General features: G+C 34.5%; 1 protein-coding gene and 1 long non-coding RNA gene across 2 annotated transcripts in view; both read left to right on the top strand.

Annotated features, from left to right (window-relative positions):
- dap (cyclin-dependent kinase inhibitor dacapo) overlaps positions 1–23661 on the top strand; it is a 41559-nt gene extending 17898 nt beyond the window's left edge. The window contains exon 3 of the mRNA XM_089711489.1: positions 21155–23661. Coding sequence (XP_089567615.1) covers positions 21155–21294 — 140 coding nt within the window. The 3' untranslated portion in view covers positions 21295–23661. The remainder of the gene's footprint in view (positions 1–21154) is intronic.
- Positions 5729–6563, top strand: LOC149476984 (uncharacterized). The gene is made up of 2 exons (XR_016317769.1): positions 5729–6072; positions 6343–6563. It is a non-coding gene; the product is annotated as an uncharacterized LOC149476984 (long non-coding RNA).
- Positions 23662–26306: the final 2645 nt, after the last annotated feature.

Genomic DNA, 26306 nt, shown 5'->3' with positions numbered 1-26306 from the left:
AAAATAAATTATGTCTTAACAGTAAATCAAAATAATTTGCTGTGACGGCTTCCCAAAATACTACGTAATATTTAAAACGACACGTCTCGAAAACATTAACAACAAATATGGCCACGGTAGCTGTAACGGTACCTTTCAAAGGCTTTGTATACGTATTTCAACGCTTTTCAATGTTTACATTCAAGACAAAAGTGAAATTATTTACAACTATTTATATTTTATTTATGACACTTGACATTTAAATTAAATAACAAGAAGACAAGAACATCAAATAAATTAAATCACGATTATATTTTTCGTGAAATTGAAGAACGAAATTGAAGTTCCAAATTTAAAATTGGCGCTCTTTTAGAAAAGAATAATGTTTTGTTTTTTTTTTTCTTTTACGTCAACCGGCCAGGATACAATCAAGACATGAAAAAGAAGTATTTCGAAACGAAACTATTTGTTGCAAAATACCGTAGCAGCGAAGTTATCAAAATGCGTGTGAGCGGAAACCGAATAGCAATTTAGACTTGGAGTGCTAGTTTATTCGCGAATCGTAGGTGGAGGTGTTTGAACTCGGGCTTTACTTAATAAACATTGCAGAAATGTAATTTGACGAAAAAGTTAAATAACTCAATAATATTTCATATTTCTTTTCACGTCAAAAATATGATTTTCATTTTCTTGAAGTCACCAAATTGTAATAGTGGTATTTCTCTCTTATTAAGGACTATAACAATCGCCATTAATTGTAACTTTACGTTCTGTTTTGAATGAACAACTATGTCGTACAATAACGGGCCTTGTTTTCATATTATTGAAAGGTAAAACTGCTCATTCATGTAATATGACTAGTTAATACATTAAACTTCAAGATTTCATAGAGTTTAACCTCGATCAAAACATCACAACACTAACAAACTTAGTTTACAAACAACGCGCCCCTCTCTTTCCCTTTCACTGCTCGCGAGCGAGACAAAACACAGTCTTTATGGCAAAGACGCGTATAAAGGTCATTGAACCTCGCCAATTTTTTATGAAAATTTTTCTTAAACAATTCCCATTGAAAGATTCTGAATTCGACATCTGAATTTCTCGTTCAGCTGCTGCCATTTAAATTCCTTAGAACATAATGTGATTTTAAAATTCTTTCTATTCAAATATCTAGTCTAGAATTTTAACAAAAACTATATTTAAATAGCCCTTATACAATTAACGTATGCTAATGCCTACAGAACACAGATAATAAATAGGAGTACATTAAAATAATTTTAAAAAATAATTATCAGCGCAATAAATTTCTAGAACTGGTTTTGCAATTAAAACATTAATTTACTAGAACAATTTATTAAATAAACGTGCACCTTATCGATATTGTGTGTTATTTATTTCTGTTCATTACGCTGAAAGTGATTTATCGTTTAATTCATGCAATTATTAACAAACCATGTAAAGTGTTTATTTTACATGGGTATGGTTGGGTCCTATAGAAGATTTTCTCTTTACTATGTATATACGCATTATTGCATTCATTCAATCTCTAGCAAGTTTCTTATATTAAGCTTTAATGGTGAAAAATAGTTCTTCTATCATAATTTATCTAGAATAAATCAATCCACAGCCAAGTCATAGAACTGCACATTATTCCGCAAAATATATAAAAACATATTATCCACTTAGATTGCCATGCGCAAAAAATATGTCAACATCGAGGGATGATAGATGATAGAAAACTAATTCTATATATCTTGCTAATGCTATGTCCGTTGACACGAGATTACTCGTTTTTATTCAACTATAATCTATGCACGCTTCCAATCATAATTTATGTTATATTTATTTCTTGATTGAAATCATTTTAATGACATAGCAAGCAAAAGCAATTCTATAACTTGAAAACTGAAAGCGCAATCAATAAATACAGCTATTTTTACTACTAGCAACATTTTACAGATAAAAAAACAAAAATAGAATCCCAAATTTGAATGACACATCCATCAAATTTGAATTTAGAACATACAAAATGCGTTTAGAAATGTATAATAGGCACCCCGGAGCAAGACCGGTCGGGTTAGAAATCAACGATTTAATCTCGATTGTACTTATACCGTCTACGCGTTCTAGCAATTATTTTAATGATCGCTCATTTTGTCCTGGACGTAATTGGTTCCCCGTATACGTAACATCGTTTATATGAATTTAGAATAACCTTACTAAAATTGTGGCCTATAACTAATCTTTTATTTTTTTTTTTCAGGTAAGTCATTTCAACTCTACGTATCGTATAACGGCGGTCGTGAGTACACTTTAGAACTACAAATTATACAATTATTCAATAATAATTCGATCAATTTGAATAAAATTTACCTTTACATTCACGCTCGTATATAATTTGGTAACAATTTACGCTGGCATTTGTATAAACGCTGTAATTTGTCTAAATAACGGGTTGTGTTAGACAAAAATTTAGAATATCTCAGTTTTTAATATCATACTATGAGGAATGCGATTATGCAGCTATTTAAAATGCTAGAATAATTTGAAAATGTTGATAGCAATTCACATTTGACATTATACTTGACACTGGCAATTGCACATCTTGCCATGAAGAAAGTAAAAGAAAACATTTGACATTGAGAGTTACGTCTATAAAAAAATAATCTGTAATTGTTTTGATGGTCATCACTATTTTGTGAAAGGCATTTATAGATTTATTTAAGAGTAAAGATTAAAATGTATAAAGACACCATCTTTCTCTTAATAAACAAAGGCCGTTTACCAACCTTATTATGATCGTAACGCTAATATTTGTTTTGTTTTTGTTTCGTGAGAACTATCTATTCGTGAAAGAGCAATTTGATCATTCTGAGTTCAGTTAAACTTGAGCAACAGTAGAGCTCACTTTTTTTAATTATGATTTTTAATAACATTTGAAGAAATTTACAAATATCGGCTACTACATAATATTAGATATGCATATTTATATTATCTCTCAAATTCCAGTACACTTTAATAAAAAAAAAATGCTGTGTATTGAATTCTTCCGCCGTTTTTCGTATAGTTACCTAGTCGGTTTAAAATATTAAAATTATTATATTGAAAGGGAATTCTAATGAAAAATAAATTCTATAAACAACATTGCAACAGTTAAAAATAATCACTTAGTAGATTTTAAGATTGCGTTAAAAGTTAAGTGATATCCGATAAATAATTTCGTGAAACGTTTGAATATTCCGATAATAAGTTCAAGTTCGTATACGTTTGACATGTGGCCCTCAACTTTTTGTCCCACTAACCCACTTCTAAGGGTCTGATAAGAAAAAATACTGCACTATTTGCTGAAGATTTTTTCTGAAACAAATCTGTTATTAATTCATGAAGGGAAATATATGTTAAATCCTATATTCAATACATATTTTCACACATCGTATTTTTTAGTATTTTAGCGTAGTTGCCACATAGTACATTAGACATCAAGGCAATTCATTAAAAAAACATTGTATTACTGACCTACCATAACAAGCGAGGACGGGCAATTATTTCAGCATTATTTAAATTGTCCTCAAGCCTGATGACATTTACAATCGCGCAATTAGTGTTTTAATATGAAATATGAAGGACTGTTTTGTTTTTAACACGCATATTAGCTTCTGTATGTTTGTATGTATCTGACTCCTTTAGACTTGATTTTGACTCATTTTAAATGGACAGATTTAATTCAAACTTTGTACACTTATCAAGGATCGATGACAATACGATTATATGAGTGTTTTTTTAATGTATGTTTACTTTTCTGAAACTTCAGTATAAATGGTAAATGTAAACATGTCTTGTGGATCACACCAACGCAACATGATCCCAAATACCAACAAAGGCATAAGGGCCTTTTCACTAGCGCTAGAAAGAGACAACAACCCTCTTTCTCGTTTACTATCCGAAAACGCTCGTAAAGATTTTTGGAGCACAAAAAATTGTTTTGGTTTTTTCAACCGGAGCATATAGAACTTCTCTTATTGCAGAGCACGCTGGATCGTAAATAAACTACTACGACTCGTAGTTTTTATGAGCTTTTTGAATCTGTATCAACGGTCGTTCTGTTGCGCGTTCGAATTTCAAATGTTTAGGATAAGCCAGTACTGTTTGAAGTATTGCGTTGTATTTTGGTCTTATCTCTCGAACTGGGTCATGCCTAATCAAACGTTTCGCAAGGCTATGCATGATTCTGAATTTAAATTTTTCTATTGTTTATTCGATTTTCAATTTCGAAATCATATTTTTAATTGGTCAGAAAGTGTTCTATCTAGAGGAAGCTGCTCGGCCACTAGATGCTATCTCGTCGGAGATGCGCGGTCAATGACCGTGCGAACGAGACAGCTTTATACGAGCGAATGCGACAGATAGGATGCGCGTACGCACCGAAAAGGATTGAAAATTATTGTACATATTATTGTTTGATGTCCTTGCGTGTGTGCGTGTGTAGGTGTGCGTCTAACCCTGTTTAATATTTTGTATAAACTCAACGTGTATGAAGTATTGTCACAGAATATTAAACGCAACCTTAGATTTATTTTCTAACATTTCACGCATATTTATATGCATATTTGTAACAAACAATAGCACAAAGGCCTTGGAGTTCTTTAATCAATACAATCGTTTATGGTTTCTAAAGGCTTTTCGGGCTGTGAGCGGATTAGTATTATTTCAAATGGAGGCCATTTTATTCCTTATTAATACCCGTTCTCAACATATTAACACGTTCGTTTTATTGATTCGATCAATAAATGAGGTCACGGATTAAAAGCCCCAGCAATTAAATCACACAAACGGCCTATGTTCTTTATTTAAATTGATTTTTTCTACCACATAAAATCGCGCCAATATCCAAACCTGAATAGATGGCCGAAAAAAAAAAGTTAGCCGTCACCTGTCAACCGAAAAGTCACTTTTCCCGCCAAACGCAAATTCCCATGCAACATGGCCGCGACTACTCTCGCTCGAATCTAATGATTATGCACCAACGGTACCTGCGCGCTGCATCCACGAGCTGCACCAACGGACAATATGCATTCACCTATTCACATTTAAATGCAAAATCTGACAATGTCATAAAAAGCGCTGTTTATTGCTCAAAATACACAAATAAGGGCCGGTCCGGTCATTGAGGGTCAAACGTGGCTATTGTTGCCCTAAGTTGTCCTTTCTCAAAGGGACAAAAGTGGTGACAAGTCTTAGAATAGATAATAGCTCGCCCTAGAATCCTCGGGTTATGTTGATGAGATTTAATTGAGTTTATAATGGTTGGAATGATGGATAATTTTGTAGGGCGCGATAATGTAGATGAGTCGGCTGTTTATTAATTTATTTGTATCAATTATCTTATTCTGGAATCCAATTATCGCATGCTCGATAGTAGAGGACTAACCTCGTTTGGTCCAATAAAAAACACATTACTTTCCCCCATTGTTTACTTCACCTATCATTTCGAGTTAAAACTATTAATTAAGATTATCTAAAGGCATTCATATGTTTATAACCCAATCTAACAGAGATTAGCAATAAAATTAATTGAATAAAGCTGTCAATTCTGATGAAACTGCGTCATAATTCTTACTCAAAAGTCTAGCATTAAAAAGCAAATAAGAAAAGGCGGCAAATTCGTAAATAGTACATTAAATGATACAACAGGAAACTCGTGTTAGTCTATCATAAAGTAAAAGATAATTGTTTATGATCTGTGCCTCGGAGCAATTAACTAGCCTGGAGAAGTAACAATTAATTGAACAATAACGCACTAGTTTGGCCTTTTTAGCTTATGGCAAAATGTCATGCGAAAAAAGAGGACAGATATATGTCAGTTCGACAGTTTGAAATGACATGGCCCATTTCAATTTGTTTTGATCACCAGTCTGGTGATCATCGCTTGGTTATTTTAATTATTTTTTTTGAAGTGAAAAACGAGTGTTTTAGTTTAATTTGTTATTTGATGAAAAGACAATTGACTAAAGATAACATGGCTTGTGTTGCTTACGGCTGTAAAAGCCGTAGTAATGTGAAATCGGACGAAGATAGAAATTTGTCATTTCACAGGTTAGTGATTTTGATCAATTTTTGGCCAATTGTATTATAAATCAGTGAATTTAAGTTATTTTCTAAATAATCTATGTTTTATCTACCCTTGATCATTGAAATGAAATCATAATTAGCTTATTGTTGAGAGAAAATGCAAAATATTACTTCCATAGTGTTGTGCAATTATCGATACTTGAGTAGGAACGAAGTACTTCATTGATAATGACTGCTTTAGGTTAGGAGAAAAAAAAAAAGTTATTTAAGTATGGATTTTATTGTTATTTGCAGGTTTCTGGCTTGAAAACAATTAAAAGATGTTTTGGGTTAATGCTATAGCACAGGGAAAATTGGAAGCCTTCAAAACATTCTCGGCCTTGTTCAAATCATTTCGAATCAGACGGGAAGAAAAGTAAAGTGCTTTGCAGAGATGCTGTGCCACAAGTTTAAGGTGGCATCTATTTTAAATAATAAATATTGTAATTTGGTAATTAAGTATCGAAATAAAATGTTGTACAAAAAATTAATGTTTATTTGTTTTATTTGAAGCAATTTATTTTAAACGGAGGAATGAGTTATTTTCCCGCGGTAAATTGTAGCCTATATGTTATTCTGATGTTTAAACTATATAATTGTAAAGTTCTATAAAAACTCATTCAGTAGTTTTTACGTGAAGGAGTATCAAATGTCCATTCTTATATATTTTTGCTTTTATAATATTAGTAGGATACGACAATTGAGTTGTAAAAAGATCAACCAGGTGGAAGTCAGATTCGCGCACGAAGGGTTCCGTATAATTCTATGAATGAATCTATGAAAACAGGAAAAAATACGTACCTTTTTACGAAACCATAAAAATAACCTAAACCGAAATACCTAATCATATTTTTTTATAAATACCATCACCATACAATGCAAGGCAGTCAATAAGCATCGCAAATGAATAATTCCAAATTAAACGAATCTTAAAATTTGGAATTACCTATCCATAATCCAAAATTAAAAGAAACTTAAATTATCTTCAAGCAATTTTATAACTTAATTTTTTATTTATCGATATTTTAGTATTCGATAAAGTGGCAAGCACTACCTTTTTAGAACAAAAAGTGGCTACATTTGGATTTGAATGCCAAGCCGATAACAGTGTGTTGTCTCTTTCTATCGCATTAATTAGGATATTGAATAAAAGAGAGCCACTATATAAGAAACGTTCAATTAATTGTTACTTCTCCAGGCTTGTTAATTGCTCCAAGATCTGTGCGGTAGGTCCGGTATAGTGTAGGCACGTGCGTTGCCGACAAACATGTGAAAAAATTGTTTGACATTTGTTTATATGCTTTTGAAAGATTGCCGACAAGACTACAACGTTGTGGAAGATTTTTGAATAGAATGGCTATTACGGTGAACAATACGCTATTAGGAGAAAAAAGCTTTCTTGTAGAGGTATCTAAATTGAATTATATCTTAGTATTTTCTTATAACTAAATCATGCAAAAGACTTCATCCTTTTTAGCTGGCGGCTGTTCAAATATACTTTGTCCTTTTCCCTTTTTCTCACAATGACACAAATGTATGTACATTCATAAATAGGTAAAGAGGGCAGAGGGCCAACCTTTGTTCGTTTATTGCCGACGCAATTGTCTAAGTGCCGACAATGATATGTGACTCCGAGTGTTGCTCACCAAGTGACCCACTTGAAATAATTCGTTTAATATGACACTAGGTTAAATAACTTTGTATGGAACAGGTATTATTAAATATTAACGTTACAAAACAATTCCCAAAACATCCTCAGTTTTATCTTATCTTTCTTTGTGCTGGTATCCCTTATCTTTTCCAACAAAAACGTTATGCGATGGCAAATGTTATCTGAACTACAAATTTGCTAAGAGACAGCTTGTCTGAATATAAATATTTCAAAGGCCTAGTTCGTATTGACGAAAAACAAGGTTACCCGCCAAAATTCCAATGTCGTTGTTTATCACAGAATGCAATAAATCTTATTTTAGTAGCCAATTTATTATTCCAACTATTTTGTTGTTTTGTTTTTAAGTCTTTAGAAAAACAATCTTTATTTTTAAAATACGAACTTGTTATTGTTGAAAACCAGGAATATTTTACGTGTTAATTGGACAATGAACAATCTAAAGCAGATTGCAAAAATTGTTTAAAGTCGCTGAAAGGTCACAGGTCGTTAGCTCTCGCTAAATTGTTTCCATGAATATTTCCCGCTCTTATTTGTTTATGTTATCTGTCATCTGCGAGTTGGCGGGAACGCGCTGCATTGTTTCGAAATCGTTAATTATTTGCAGATTATAAATAAAGCTTACCATTCATTGTTATGCCAAATTTTCAATGCATCATCTCAGAACAGAGCAACTTCAATCTTATAAGCAACGCTATAAATAAATTTATTTTAAATAAAATCGATCTTACAAACAGCGCTTTAAATAAATTAATTTAAATAAAAATATTCCGTAAACGTTTTATGAAAATTTCAAGTGCCATACCGTCCCCTCAGGAATCAAACCCACTTCCCATGCTAATTCGTGTCCATTATTTTGCCTATTCTAATTAAATGGTGGACCAACCCCTAATTCCCTGGTGTGGGAACCGAGGACTGAACGCTCAGTGATTTTGTCTCGTTTATTTGTTTTATTACTGCAATCCGATGTTTATTTTCACTGTGTCCGCCTGTTCTTGTGTACACAAATATATTTGATATTAATTGTATTGTTTCAACATTGAGCCGTAATGTAAACTCCGTATTAATTATATTAATTCACACAATTTTGTTGTAATTTTCGATCTTCATTTCACGTGTTTATTAACTTGTAACTTAACAAAACCTTATCAAAATATGTCAGTCGCTGAAACACTATTTATTTATCTGAACCATAGAGATCAAAACGATCAGACGTGCCAAATTTGAAAAATTCCTTTCTTTAAAATTTGCAACAAAATGTCAATGCTCATCCATAACACTCCATAAAGTGATGGTAATATAGCATAGCATTGTATGGTTACGCATGTGAGTCCGTTATCGCAACCTTGGTGTTGCTAAGTGCGATTGTATCAAGGCACTCGATTGTACATGCTTCTGTAAGGTAATCTAGAAATCTAGACTAGACTATTTTCTATAATTTTTATATGCGTAAAATATAAAAAAATATTGTATGAACTTGTTATTGCGCTGAGCTGCTTTTGGGTAGTTAAATGACTGTATTAATTTAGGTAATATGAGTAAGCTATCTATGTAACATATTTCACCAAAATAGATTCAGCATTATTCGCAGTTTAATGATCCATACACATTCATAGAAATGTGATACAAACATAATGCCACCAACATTATCATTGCAACACATTTCTAAACAACAATATTAAAAAGAATATCAAAAATTCCAATTAAAAATAACCGAATTTTAACATGTTTTAATCGCTTTTATTCTCTTACACAGCAAGTGGACCGTCCCGAAGTTCGTTACACAATTGTCTTATGCAAATTTCATACAAATAATTACAACTTAATCCCGTCATTACGTCTCCAATCTGAGGAATTGAGGCGTGATGATTCTTTTTAACTTTATTCACCTCTTTTGTACACAATTATAGCCCTTATATCAACACAATAAGGGCGACTTTAATATCTCCATTGTAGTCTTGAAAGCGTTACTTTGACACAACTGTGGGAAACACGATTCTTTGTTTTTATTGTGGTCTATTGTAGAAATCGCAGGCTTGCAATTATTTGCATTTGTATTTGAATGACAATTGTTATTGCTTGATTACTGTTTTGACTTGTTAATGCTAGGGGTTTAAACTGATTGTTTTAGATTAAAAATAAAAATAAGTTGGAATAAAAAAATTCTCACACGTATAATAATCCTAACAAAAGCAGAAGGAAAAATAATTCCAATTTGAATTTCAACTAAAAACGCGCGCAATCAAAATCCAATAAAACTAAAAGCAACACAAATAAACAAAAATAAAATTCCCAAGTGAATAAAAGAATTACCGATTCAATATTCCAGTTAGATAAGGGCGTAGAGGGCCAAACCAAATTTGCATTGCTGTCGCGAAACGGGTCAGATCAGTTTGACCTCCCTGTTTCCCACGTATCAATGCATTTCATTAACTCTGATAACATCTGATACATTAGAAAAAATATAAGGGAATAATTAAAAAAAATACACGATTTTGCATAGTAGGTACTCTTAGTACGCAAGAGTGGATCGATTTTTATAACTAGGTAGATAATTATTTTGCGTTAACAAAAACAGCATTTAAATAACCTCTTAAGAAAGCTGTATTTGGCGTTAAAACAAAAAACTATGATTTACTTCAAACATCTTAAAGTGGTCAAATATTTCCCACGAAAATTCCAATAGTTGCCACTTGAATTTCATCGCTCATTAACCATTAAGTAGATTCCGAAATACACCCAACGGTATTCAAATTAAAAGCTCTTGAGTAACCGAACTCAATCGGTTGATTGATTGATATCAACAATCAATAACAAATAAATTTATCAACGTTTGGAAATCGAGTTCAGTTCGAGTGTGCAATGCAATCTCGTAAGTGACGTTGATTCGTGATGATATGGAGTGTCTGATGAAATTATAAATAATAATAGTTTAAAAAAAACTAAAAAACACGCTTTTTACAGAAAACCGAACTAAAAAATAGAAAATTTTATCAAATTAGTGTATTGTCATCGGTCCTCAATAAATCTACAAAGTTTGAACGAAATCTGGCCGTTTAAAGTGGGTCAAAATCGCGCCCAAAGAAGTCGGTTACAAACATACAGGTGAAGCTAATATAAAGCGTGTAAAATATACGTTACGATAAGGATATAAAAAAATAAACTAGAAGATGAATATTTGGGCTGCCAATTAAATACAAAACAATACATTTCCAAGCTATACTTATAAATAATTTACATTATTGGCTAAATTAGCCCTTACATCATTGGACATAAGACCCCTCTAGACCATTTCTAACAAACATTTAGTTCAATACTCAAAGAAAACACCGTATTTCTCAACGTATTGACTTGACATACCTTTATCAGTAACAGCAATACTTTTTTCATCAACTGCAATCATGGCGGAGGGCCGGGCCGTTATCTGATTAGTCTCCAGAACACGTGCGATACGTGACCACATGCCTCATGGTAAATAGCCTGATGACTATTCAGTATCTACGTATGGATTATCTAGTTCGCCTTAAGGGAATCGATGTATATGGACACTTGAATAGCAAAGGACAAAGAATTAAACGTTTATCAAAATATGATGCACTAATGCGTGGCGATTACGCACCAAAACAGACATAATTTCCTCGTACCTATTGGCTATTATGTTTGTGTGTATAAATAATAAAAATATGACCGTTAATATTACAAACAATAAAATCGAACCAGAATGCAAATCTAATAAAAACCTCGAACATAAAACTAACGAATTTACGGTTATAAATTGCATAAAGCATCAAACAAATCCATAGCATTATTCCAACATGGCATTTCCTTTCCCAAGACATCGCTGACCCATATTCATAAATTATTTTCTCCAATGCTGCATCAATGCTTGACCAATCATTTTACGAAGTGACCCCGCCGGTCGTCGGCCAAGCATTTTATTGCGCGACTCCACAACCCTTTTAATGTCACTTTCACACGTTTTAAAATGTGGAATTTGTCGAAACCGAACGATCTGACCGCTCATAAAGGCTCGTTAGTATAAATATAACAGTGTCCGAGCAGCATAATAATGTCGTAAAAATTATATTTATTGTTCGAAACGACTGCGACTCGAAGTCCTTTGTATCGTTTTATTGGCGGCTTAAATATTTGATTTATAGCACGAAAGTAAAGTTTTAATGCACACCGAGAGTAGAATGGTAGCGTTTAGATATTATCGTTACGCGCGCTATTAATTTCGGAAACTGGTTTTGGAAAATAGATCACTCGAAGTGGGTGGTCCAAGCCTTCATACCCTTGATTATATCTAAGATTGAACTTTTTATGAATGCTCCACTGAGCTGTGCTTGTATTTTGGAACAGAATGTATATACAAAAATCCTGAAGCTAATGGAGCCACTGTTGACTAAATTGATACGTCATTGGGCACAATAAGGACAGCGTAAAATATTGGAGCTAATTCAAAAAACTTAATAACCCCAGACCTTTTGGCTCACAAAAAGCTATCCCATTGAGAGTCGGCAAAGAAGGTCAAAAAAATTGTGCATTTACGATGTAGATTGCGGAACGCTTTCGCTGTTTGCACTTAAGATAAGCGCTATCGTTAGCACTCTGAGGCAATGTCAAGTGGACATTAAACGTTAGCTAGCGCTAGGCGTGTAAACCGAGATGCAATTTAATACGCGAGAGCCTGCGAGGCTAATCAGCACCAGATGTGACCGCATATGTCGCCCCGGACTTCTGAACCACTACACCGATTATAATTGCCTAAATAACTGCATCTACCAAATGTTTCGCACCTGTGCCAAATTATCTTGGACGTATGGTTGATATGCTTTTTGCTTATATTTCGAGCTCACTTGTTAATATTTTTGACGAGTGAGAATATAATATTATAATTATTATAGATAATAGAATTTTAATAATAATGAGACCCAGGAAACATCATGAATACATCTAACAACTATTAATTACATATTTTCTTATGTAACTTGCGCAATTAGCTCGAGGAAGCTATGACGTTGCTAGACATAGAAATGAAATTGCTCCAAATGGCACCAACAACACGCACAATAAACTCAGTTATGAAACCGTATACTTCTATTGTGCATTGTCTGAGATTTCAAATGACAACTCAGTATGCAGACACCACAAAGAGTATAATTTTCGTTAATTTACCTAACAATGTCGCGATGTAATAGCGAGCGAACGTCCAAATAATTTTAGGGATTACACAGACTCCCAAACTATGCACGATTTAACATGAAACGCGAATTCGTTATACACGAAGATTTATCTTGAGAAAAGCGGTATGAACCTGTTATGCGCGGCATTAGCATAGCACCGGCTATTGTGTATTATTCTACATTCATGGGTAAACATACACCAGTCTTTGTGTCTATTGTTCGTGTAATACTTAGCAGCTTCGCCCCTCTGATCCCATCTTTTCTAACCATTGTCCGTTCACAATGCATCTCATCTCCAAATTTTGGTCCAGAGGTTGCTCTAAGTAACCTCAGGTCAGATCTCACAATGGTCTACTTCTGTTTTCTGTTTAAAAACCGATGTTTATTACCTAGTGGTTCAGATACAGACTTGTTTTCGATTGTTCGATATTTTTGAACAATACATTCAACAATGGAGATTATTGCTGTTTAACGTCATTTAGCTACCGTTTTAGTTCGTTACCTGTCTTTCCCAGTATCGATTTCATTGTTCCCAATTTATAGAGTTGTTTCGGCTCCTGTTTCACTGTTTGAATATTAACAAGCATGGGAATGTGAGTTGCGTGCCTCATCCCAATCGGGACTAGTTTACAATCATACAAATTGGGCGGTAGACCACATTTCTTGATACGGCCTTATGATAGTAGTTTCATTTCAACTGACCGCCTCTAATTACTGATGTTTAAATGATAGATTATAATTAATTATTTTAAATCGTTAGTCACGATTTGTAGATCTGTGATAATTCAAACAATATATATTATTATCACATTAATTCAATTTATTTTGATAAGACAAATCGACCTCGCACCGCCTCATGAATTGTCGTCAAATATTTCCTGAAGATTTCTGCTGATAAGTAATTTTGCATTAAAATTGATCATAAATCCATCATATCAAAGATAATGATTGTTATAGCTCTTGAGACTGGTGTAACTAACACGACTTTGTTGCATATATGGTTTGCTACGGTTAAGAGAAATTCTCTGCACTCGCGATACAGTAGCAGCGCGGTCACGGCCACAGCTGAATGCTGATTTAATTTATGTTTATGGTTGACATTAAGTGCGGGTGCGGTTGCTCTTCGACTGATTGCGTTCGCCTTTACAGCTCTACATGCCGCTGAAATGTTATCTGCAATCTGGCCTTCTCTTTTATGTCCCAAAAGATACCAATTTTATAAACAAACATTCTTTTAAATTCACAATTCCTCTAAGCAAACCCAAAACAACCTGGAATGCTTAATAAATCGATACTGATCAAACGATTTAGATTTATAGCAGAACCGCATTAAAATTATAAACATGCATCACAAAAACAAGATCTATAGATCCAATGATTGTGTATGCCGGTAGCCGACTAAATGGCTGTCATCCAGGATAGTTCAAGTGGTCGATAATGTCGGCACTTTGATCGCTATTGGGTGCGCAGGCGCAACCTTTGATCTCACCGCTGGAGCGGTGGAGCACGTTAATTAGAAACATACATTAAGAACATGACTACACGCACAGCAATTAACAAACGTACATGCGATTAAAACACTGTAGCTTACATTTGACGAATCATTTATTATATGAAAATTAAAGGGCAATAAATTTTGGAAATAAAAATGAAATCACATTCCAGAGAATTTATTATGTCTAAAAACATCCAAAGTTACTCAGACGATAACGCGCTTTCAATCCCTAAATCGAAATCGTTTAAACAACCACAAAATCAGTTGAAAAACTTTTATAAGCCATTATTTTTTATTAACCACTTACTGTAAAACATCGGTAAGTTGTTAGCCCCAATCATGAGACATAAAATATGTAAACTATAAAATTATCTTTACGTTCGGGATGTAGTTTTTTAAACGCACCAACGGTTGTCAGTAGCCTCAGATAAATGACACCTGCTACATGTTATCAAGGGTTCTTGAACCTAGGAGCACTAGACGCATGTGGGATGTAAAAACAACACGCTTTATTGAATTATTGAAGCCATCTAGAAAACTAAACGCGACGTAAAAAGCTATTGCAATCGTGGACATCATTATAAATTTATTGAAGCGACGCTGATGTTAAATCTTAAACGTAAAAGGGAGTTGGACAAACCTTACAGCTATTAAAACTGAATTGTAAATAATGAACGAACAGTGTATAAATAAAACAATAAACGATGAGGGATATAATATGACCTTTAAAATGCAAACATTATAATATTATTTCACACGTCGCGTCCGGCCCGCTTCGTGACGAGTGGTGCCGGGAATCACGCCTTGTTATATCACGCACCATCACGTATCTTCACTTAACCATGCATTGTTTTTGTAACGATATGTGATCCACCATTTTTAAAACACTACGCACCATTCGTCAAGAGATAGGTGGCATTTACTTTTTTTTAGTTTGATAAATTATATCATCGAAAACAATATTACGTTGTCCTGATTTCTGTCACATTAATAATACTTTTTTTAGTAACATAATACGTTTCCAGAGAGAAAAAATTATAATTGCGAATCCCATGATTTTCTAAACTTTCCTCCTCTCATTGAGTAAATGCGAGATCACAATATTTGTTGCTAACTACGACTCCGACACGCAACAATGCCTTTCTTACTTTCACATTCACGTTCCTGCTCATACGCAACGCAGTTATTTCTACATTCTCTTTATTCGCGTGTAAATCGTTATTATATGTTACATCAAAACCACCAAGATATCTAAAGTTTACTCCATCGAGATCCTTCGAGCCTTTAACAGATGTTTTGCAATTTCGCGGTGTAAGAACTAATGAGGTACTAAAAAACCTTAATGAGCTCGACGATTGCAGTGTTGGATACTTTTAATTCAGGTCATTGCGTCATTTTGCATCTTATCCTACTAAAAGAATACTAAAATTAAATTCTAAGAGGCAGTACTATACCAGAAAATCATGTTTATCGGTCAAGCTATCAATCGATCCTTTTGCCAAGTGCAAAACGGATCTAGGCGAACGAGTACAGCTATGCAGTATTGGCATTGACAATTCACTGTTACATTCGCTCCACATGAATAAATCTCAAACGCAATCTGATTCGAAACTATTACATATAACTGCGTGAGAAAATTTGAATATAAAAACACCTCTAGTATCTAATGGAAACGGTAAACATACTAATTTCACACCAACATGCACACTACTGATACAAAAAAAGTGTTTAAGCAAAAAGGTCATCGTGGCATCGGGGAGTCAAACATTTAATTTACAACATCCTGCTTTTGAAGATTTTATCTCGATAATTGCACTGTCTAGATCTGACTGAATCACCTATGTGAATGCAAACCATTTTCTTGGTTGCTCGAAGTATTATTAAAACTACTAACATTTACAGCATATGCATTTAAGTGCCCAAAATTATAAGCGTCTTAATTGCCGCTGCTCAAATCATTTTTTGAAAACTGACTATATAGTAACTTTACTAACACTAAAAAAGTTTGTTAAAGGATTACCAAATGTTGAAACAACAATGGATAAATAGATTAACATGTTAACCTGTCCGCCTCCTTTGACTCATAATGACGAGCCACTATGGCATTTCCTTCGTTATTTCTCTGCAAACAATTTTGATCCTTCAAAAAATGTCCATAAAATCATAAAATCGATTTATTCGTCCTCCATAAAAATCGAATGCATGACAACAAGAAACATATAAAAAAACAAGACTAAGAAAAACAGATTATACATATTGTTCACATTATCACACACTCTGAAACCATTAAAAAGGACGTCGATGACTAAAAGCCCTGACCGCAATTTAAATAAACTATATCAGATAATATTGAACAAATGTTAAAGTGGAATACAATGCCCTCTACCTGCTTGTCACTTATTTGTTTAGGCTCGTCTTAAAAACCAGTAGCAGCGTACTCAAACAGCTATATAATATATACAAACTCGGGATGCGTTTTGTTACTCTTTTTATCTTGTACGGCCAGTCGCACTCATCGCTCAGGGTTGACTGAGTCTATATTATTACCAATATCTTTTAATCTTCAGCTTTGTCCTTCTTTACAATTGACTCTAATACTTCGTTTAATTTTTCTAAAGATCTTATAGATTTACTAGTGTTTTTTTCTCATAATTTCTTGGTTTGTTTATTCCTTTTCACTTATTCTACAGGTAGTCTTGTCAGAGGCGTAACGCAGCGTATCCGCAACAGTCGTTTTGACATCGAATCGCCTTTCACTTGACCTAGATATTTAGGAACTGGTCCGTAATCACAATGCAAACTAGCGGCATTCCCTATCTTGCAATGCATTTGCATTTCCTATGAAAGTTATTGCTTATTCTCACTTGTTCTCTCTATTGAATTGTTTTTGAAAGTTCAATATTAAAAGTCGCAAATGAATAATAAGTAGCCCTGTCATAATCAAAGGAAAAAAGTTAGCTGCTAGGGCATGGAGCCACGGAGCAACCTGTTTTGTGGCAGACACCGCCTACGCCTGACAAATCCGCGTTCAGTTTTTTAATCCCCTCCCCCGATACGTATAACTTCCAAGAAGATTACGTGTGTAGCGAGCACCGGCGAGCAAGTTTAGACTTGTTTCCAAACCATACGTCATCAAACCAGTCCCGCTGGAAGATTGTTAGATACGTTTCGTAAAATTGTCCACGTTATAGCGCTCTTTCGAAAACACGACCGCGTGGGCGCAGTCTGCCGTTTTCTTGTTATTCACTTGAAATTGCCTCCAAGGAAATAATGTTAACACGCGATCGCATTTTTGGGACTGAAAACCACAATAGCCGCTTTTGTGCAACTATAATGTCTTCGGAGCGACATTCGGGCTACGTGGGGTAATTTTCGCTCCAACATTGAATGCGAGTTCTTTCTCTGAGATAATTGAAGATCATCTCGAAGATTGATGCGTAAAGAAAATGATTTTTACAAAAGCATTAACGTTCCCAGACGCGCACGGGTATTATCTATTCACGTTACGCTGTATCCTGCGGCAATTACAAAGGACAAAACAAAATGACAATAACGAAAATGACGCTTCGACATCATCGACGCTCGAAGGAAGCGTGACGTTAGAAAAAGTTAATTTGACGCTCGTCAGGATGAATCCTTCACGTTCCTAGACAATTTATCCAACCCTTTCATATATTTTTTATCTCGTAGTCATCAGTGATTCCAGACGGGTAAAGTCGACGGATGCATGTCCAGGCGCGGCCTTTATGCGCGTGCGCTGCATTCGGTTCATTTCTCAATCCCAGCCAGCGACTAGTGACCGTCCCTTTGTTCCCAACAATAGCGGTCGTGACTAAATAATTACAATCCAATTCGCTCGTTACAAATGAGTTTTGTGCGACTTTGTCAAAGTAAAAATTATCCTCGGGTGGTATACCTACAGTTCTTATTTCTTGACTAATGACTGTTATTTTGTTGCAAACCTTTTCGGAGTCACGACGAACCCGTTAAAATAACGCGCGAGGCGATGCGTCGTGCGCCCGCGCAGATATTTAGGTCGCCCAAAATAACCAAGCTACTTCGGCAACTCAATAAATTCGGCCAGCGAGCCCTGTCGTCGGATTATATTGAACCGAGTTTAAAGACGCGTTCATTAAAATGCATACAATATTTTGCTTTCATTTAATTTAACATGACGGCATAAATTATACAAGTTGCTTTTCAACATTTAACCTACATAATATTTACATAGATACGAATAAATTATAGATAGGTAGGTACGCGACGAATTTGTGTACTTATCATAACCTCCCAAAATGAGTGCCCGCAGCCGCACGCTAACGTATTATTGCTAAAACATATTACATATTACTCTATTATTAGGCCTCGTTGTATTAGACTGTTAGTGATAAAAGATTGATAATGGCCACGAGGGCGATGTGTGTGTGCTACGCGCACGCTCGCCAAGGCCATTTTGTTTACGCATACACCCGCGTGTTTACGCGAGCCAAATATAAGCTTGTATTATCCGCCGAACGACGAATGTACTTCCTCAATACTATTCAATGGTATACGTGTGTGCGACGCGAATCCGCCGCGTTATTCCTAGCGAGAAAATGGCGCGAAACGCTCCATTGAACGTTTGGCGGGAAAGTTACGTAATATTGTGAAAGTATTTTCTCGTTGTTTGCATCGATAAGTTGGTTTTATGAGGGTTTTATTTGCAGTGTCGTGTTGTTTGTTTAAAAATAATGCTGCGGTTGTTGGCTTCACGTGATGTCACTTTGAGGTTAGATTTTCCTAATCACGTTGTTATTACATAACAAAAAGTGTCTAATAACTACTTACTGCAACGATAATTACTCTTGAGTAATAGTTTCATTTATGATTATTAATTTATTTTAACTTTTTTATATTAGCACGTGCAGTTGCAAAATTGGCGGGAATAGCATAGAGTCCGCGTGGTCACCAGTCGGCCTTGGACTTAATGACGTCATTAAAATAGTTCCTGGCTACAATTGGAAGATTTTTGTAATATACATATTTCAAAATATTTAACCTGTTATTAACAGACTTAACTGCCGTGGCATTTAGGCTTCTATCTTTTCGCGTTTTACTCAAGGTTAAACCAATAATGAAATGAAATCCATGGAAAACCGATGGCGCCGTATTTTTAATTTTTATCATTCAAGGTTACCCGATAAATACCGATTATAATTCATAACCTAAATTTAACTGTTTTAGGCTTTAGCACTTCCTTCATTCATGAATTCAATTGATAAATTCTAAAAACATTTGTAAAAGTACCTAATAAACTTCTCATTGGTGCATAATTAATTATGTATTACCTATGGTATTACTTAATTATTAGGCTGCTTGAACATTGCAATAATAATTATTCAACTCGTATAATATTTGGTCAACCATCAAATCGAGAATCAAATCAAATGGTAGTCAATTTAAAATTTTATTACAAAGTATAGTATCCCGACCTTGAAGCTTGGCGCATCGTATGTTGCCATGCTGTTTTTTACCAATTCGTTCAATTCAAGATTGCCTCCGTTTGGAACCGGCTCCTTTATTTGCTTTTATATAATCGATACTAAAATAGTTTGATCTGAATTTTATTCGGGGATTTAATTTTTTAATCAATCGCAATAAGGTCAATGTGCTGGGTTTTTATTGCAATTTTGCTGCGCTTTGGAGATTGTGATTTTTCGATTATCGATTATGTTTGACATGGTAATGTGTTATGGAAATTCCTAATGACTTTATTTACTTGAGTTTTTATAAAATATGGAATATAGAGAAGGAAATTGCATGTGAAAGTATGTTAATATCATCCGGTGTGTCATTGCCACAGACATTGTCTGTGGTCATTGCATTTGAAGCTATAAAAATCTTAATAAGTTTATATTAATATTTCAACAGGTGTCGCCCTAATGCCACAGAACTACAATACAATCCTTAAGATATTTCAGACTTTGCACGTCGTAATTTAGATTAAACAGTAGTAAAACGCTCGTAAAACTTTTATTGTTATTAAGGCTACATTTTTAAAAATTAGAAATGGCTCAGAAGGGCGTTTCCGAGATTTATTGAAAGAAATTCCGGTGCATTAAGTGTGCTAGGCTGATTTTTATGGTCTTATCCTTACGAACGCAGTCGTAAAAATGTCATCTGTACAAGGGCCCGGGGCTCACTAAAAGAACATAATATCGTTCGAAGTCGTAAAATTTTCGTCCAAAACTGGTACGGCTCCGCCTTCCCGCGCTTTTACGACTTTCTGCTTTCTATATTCAAATTACATCGAATAATTCGAATCTAAAAGATATTCAATTGTATTTCGTATGATATAAGTTGTTTTCATAACCGCGCGGGCCACCTGTTCGAACGTATGGGAACCTGGCGCTCTGCCAGCCGATAAAATATTTTAAACCGAACCCGGAACCATTGTTTACTGAATAATTCAAACACAACGCATTACTAATCTTTATTTACAATCGGAAAGCCCACGTGTGTTTTATGACACCGAGATATCGCTGCCATAGATTTGAACTCGAACAATGAAAGTTTTCCCGCCGCTATCTGACTGTATCATCGCGTCCCTTTACTTCAGAGTTCAAGGCTTTAATGTTGTATAGGTCGAGATAGGGAGTAACCTAGATGGAACCAACTTGCTCGTGTAGCAATATAAAACTTTTAACTGCATAACTAATAAATGATTTCTCGTTTCAGATTTCCTGAAGCCCCGCAAGCGGCTGTCGAGCAACGGCAAGAAGTCGCCGGCGCACAAGCACAAGCCGGAGCTGCACGCGCACCTGCGGCCGCCGAAGGTCGCGCGGCTCGCGCCCGCGCACTACAAGCGGGCCAGCTAGGCACCGCCCGCCACCGCACTGCTGAACTAAACCAAAGCGCTAACTTGTAATCACGCCGAGCGAACGGCCGCAATCATGTACGGTTCACTTCGAACGCGGGTGCGAAACGTAAATTGTGCAAATTAATTTTATATCCCCTTAATTTATTTTCGATTTAACGGCGAACGCCGCGGAGAACAATTATAATAATGTTAAGTAATTGTAAGATAGTTTCGGACGTTAATATATTATTGTATTCCCCCGGCACATCACAACGCTCGAGCCCGGGGGCGGGTCGCCGATTCGTCTGAGCGATATATTTATAATGTGACAATTAATTTTAAGTTTAATATGATCTCTTTGACGGTAGTTTAAGTTAGTTTAGCGTAGGCTAGGTCGGTGTAAGTCTGGACTAAATAATGTCGAATGAGATAAAGATTTGTTTAAGTGCTCCATTGCAATATTAACACAATAGTGACGTCTCGGAGATACTCCCACTCTCGTGTAGAAATTAAATTTTTACGCCGCGTGGAAGTATTTCTAACGCGTATTTTTGAAATGATGCTCAGTTTTCTTGAATTTTCCATCGATTTTTTCGAGGAATTTTCAAAAATAACATCGTTCAATACACATTAAGCAATAGAAAAGTTTAGCTTAAGTGAAATACAAATACTCAAAGATATGTCTTGTTACATAATGTAACGGTTTTTGCCAATTTAATTTAAATGTTAGGGACACAATTTATTGAGAACATTGAGTATTTGTGTTTTCCGACCCGAGAGGTCGAATATCATATTAGTCCATTTGTTTTGTTGTTATATTTTAATAATGGTTTATATGTTTATGATTATATTGATGATTGTTTTTTCAATATTTAATGTCTAAAGTTTTTCAAATGTTTTGATGTGAGCATTTGCGTTGAAATGTTTATCAAAATTGTATGTTTCGGAGGCGGTGAGCTGCTCTTGTTAAAGTACAAATTTTTCATTTCTGTTTAGGAAAAAGGGCAGCGGGATCCTTTAAAAGACACTCATTTTCATTATACATTAACTATTTTCATTTATCTTTAATTAATATGTACATGGTGTTTGTTTGTTGCGGGCGGCGTGTAGAGTCAGTACTGTCCGGTCGATACTGGATTTTAATGTTGATTGTATCTAAAAATGGATTACATCGTTACTCCATAGTAATAAAATCTTAATGTCATTAGATGGTAAATTCTAAACAATCAATTTGTACATTATCAGTTTGTAAATTAAAACTATTGGTTTAATAATTATTTACAATGCAGTTATTATGGTCACGATGATACAACGCGTTCATACACTACAAGTTAGTCAAGTTTTAAAATTTTAATACAATTTTAGATTTTATATGGGAAAATGAAAGTCGATATTTTACAGTATTGTCCGGCTATTATTGACTCAACCCGCAGTTTGCCCGCAACAGTGCGTTCAGCCAACGCAGGCGTCGGTAGCGGATAGGTCTGACTAAAATAATGAAATTTTTAATGAACTTTGAACGTTTGACTATTTAGAACACGATTTAAAGTGCTGTTGAAACATTAATATATTTATAATCTATGCGGTGTTCGTTTACATTTTGACTTGATTTGAAATTTATGAATTGTGTTACGTAGCCCCTTGGGCAGATGACTCGAAACGCCTATAGTTATAGTTTCAAATAATTGCCCAAGAACGATCTTCTTAGACAAGTATTTGATATCCCCTCGGTCATCTGTTCGAGCGACTACTATGAAATATTTAATTAGATTTTGTTTGGGATGCGCCAAAAGCGATGGGCTTATCATGTGGTGACGAGATATCGTCGTGCGAACGCATTAATATTAATTTAATTTCTCTAACACCTGTGATGTATTAAATATGATCTCAGAACATAATCGTACTGTATGCAAATGTCATATATATTTTGTTTAAAATAGTGTTAGTTACTGGACTGGACGTAGGCTTTAGTAACTACTGAACCCGTATCCCTCGTTATTGAGAAATAATTTAATACATCAAATAATGTTTATATTAATAATAAGGTTCGGTTCTCGTCGACTGCATTGTAAATTGCACTGTAAATTGTTGCACAATGTGTATTTATTGAATTATTAGTCGACGGGTGTTTATGGGATACTAGCATACATACATACAGACATATGTAAGCCGCAGAGGCAACTCGTGCCGATCTCGAGTCCACAACATAACAATAGTTTAAGCAATTGTCGCGCAAAATGCGATCGCAGTCACAAGAGCAAATAATATTGTATATATTCGGCAATATTTTCTAATAAACCTTTATAGTGTATCGAGTTCCATATTATTATTTTGTGTAATGTATAAAACTTAAATTTAGTTTAAAAAAAGCTTACTTCATACGGTATTTGTTGTTTTCTTTCAACTCCTTACCCTAAAATTACACAAACTACGATCCTAGAATGGATCAGACATACTTATTAAGATAAATCTTTCAAGTGCATTTGAATTTCATCAAATATACCTACAAAATATTATATACTACTCATCAAAATAGGTCAGAAGCTTACAACTATAGGAATTGAAAGGTGCTATTGAAATTGGAAGTAGAAATAAAACACATAGTTGGATGCTCGTATGAAAATGTTTATTGATATCACAATCAAGTCTACACAACTACCCGGTCACCATTCATCGCGATACAGATGATAAATACACATACATTTTACCACTTAGTAGTTAGTACACCGGCCGTAGCCGCTACGTACGTTATACAAATCTAAGTAATACAATACAGAAAAGAAACGAGAAATATGCAAAAATAGCGTGCCATAAACAATAATATTTATCTAATTATTTAGTGTAAGGCGGAGACTACGTGTTTACAATATAAAAAAACACCTATAATAGAGTAGAAAACTTCTACGCTATCAGTTCTATTCAGAGGAATTTAAGACGAAATACACAACATTGTGTTAGTGCAAATATATCATTGATACAGAGAGGCAAATTAAAGAAATGCAAACTATAAGTTATTGTCTCAAAATACCCCTCAGAATCTGCAGGCATAAGGTACATAAAATATTCAAACACGCAATAAATACCACAACATTAATATTTAATTATCACTATTTACAATACATTAGTAGAACATTACACTTAGGCACATCGATTGTTATAAAATTATGATTTAATTCGAAAAAGTGTCCCGACAGCCGAGACGCTGCAGGTGACATCTATACTAACTACCACATTAAAACATTTATGTGATTTAATAACTTCGTACGTGTGGGGTTAATTTAAAAAATATTTAAGAATTCTAAACACTGGAGTTACGCAAATCGAATGATTTTATCTAATACAACATTAACTTTAGAAATTTTGAAACAATTGGAATATTATAACTTCATTTTCTTATATCACGCTACGTATATAAGAAAAGAGCTTAAAGCATCGGAGATTTCGGGGCGAGATTGATAAATTTGTACTTTAAATTGTCCCCTAATCTCGAGCAGTGTCAGTTAGCGTACGGTTAACATAAGTTACATTTGTGTTAAAAGATATATTACTCTATGTATGTTGGTCGTAATCCTACGTTTACAGAATCTAAACTAGCACGAGTAGGTACGAGTATGTGAGCGCGCCCTACCGCGCCACTAGACACCGATATACAAAATCTCACTGGACGCTAATCGGATACACTTACTTGTAATATACGTAGAAAACAGCAAATATGAATAATTTGGACATTAAAATCACATTATACAGAAATAAACATTCAGATATCTATCTAAAAACGGCGATCTAAGTTATCCAAAGTTTTGGTGCAAGAACGACAACGAGAATTACCTATAACGAGACATTAAATTTTCAAGTCAAAAGTATGAAAAAGTTTGAATGCATCCGCATATTACATTATAGAAATCGTGACTTATTTATATAAAGAGAAAAAAAAGAATAATATTGAAGACTGAACAATCAAAAGAGTGGAGAAAAATTACCAATTTTATTTGGAAAAATGTATATTTAAAAATTTATATCGTTTTAAACGACTTATTACTTAACATTATTAATAATTTCTCGATGTCGTGGTTCCTATAGAATATAAACATCTATAACATATACTTATGCTCACTACGACCGTGGCTTTAAACTTTAAAAGATATCTAATTCAAAAGCCTCCACTAGTGCTCTACACCCCTGATATATGTTGCGCCTGCGGTGTGAGCTACGGCCGCTCCGTGAAACGCACCAACACTCACACCGCAGTGCTATGAGAATCTATAGCCCTAGTCCACCTATAAGCTCTATATAAATATAAAATATCTTAAGTATCAGATAGATAAGATTTAAAAGTCAGTTTGGTGTCGAAATTTGAGTCGTAGTTAAAATGAAGTACACGTAGTAAATAGAAGCAGTCCAGCTGATCGGCGCACGCGCGAAAAGGTACGAAAATTGGACGGCAAAATATTTTGGTGAGAAGTCTGAATATTATATAAAGATATTTAGTATAAATCTACACATTTATACGAACAGTGACGTAACCGAGACTAAAACCTATGAATACACGTGTATCTATGAATAAACATTGATCGACTGTAGACCTTTAAAGCTAATCGCTATAAAATAAACTGCGTGGAGACTGGACCGCTGAATACCTACTCTAACCGTACACTACACACAAATCACATTTATTAAAAGACAGTGTAAAAATAATGTTCATAAATATTGGCCTATAAGATAATTAGAATTCATTGTACTTTATCTATTTGAAGCTTACATTATTATCACACGAACCCTATTAGGTAGATATCAAACGTCGAATATATAAAAGTTAATTCTATGTTAATTTAGCAGCGAACTAAGCTTGTCCAGTTGCTCGGCTCTTCGGTATCGCTCGCGCCAGCAACTAGCGCGGACAATTCTAATATAAACACTACTATAACAAATGTGATAATCAGACTTGTAATTTGTAACCATTTTTAGTTTGTTTCTACGTTCATTCTGTTTGATGTTGCGTTGCGAATCCCGCAGGCGTTACTTTTTAACGGC

This window comes from Colias philodice, chromosome 26, assembly GCF_061535455.1.
Source record: "Colias philodice isolate Cphi_HAF_F1 chromosome 26, ilColPhil1 Martin Lab GWU primary, whole genome shotgun sequence".
Classification (NCBI taxonomy): domain Eukaryota; kingdom Metazoa; phylum Arthropoda; class Insecta; order Lepidoptera; family Pieridae; genus Colias; species Colias philodice.
This window is presented reverse-complemented; position numbering and strand designations above follow the sequence as displayed.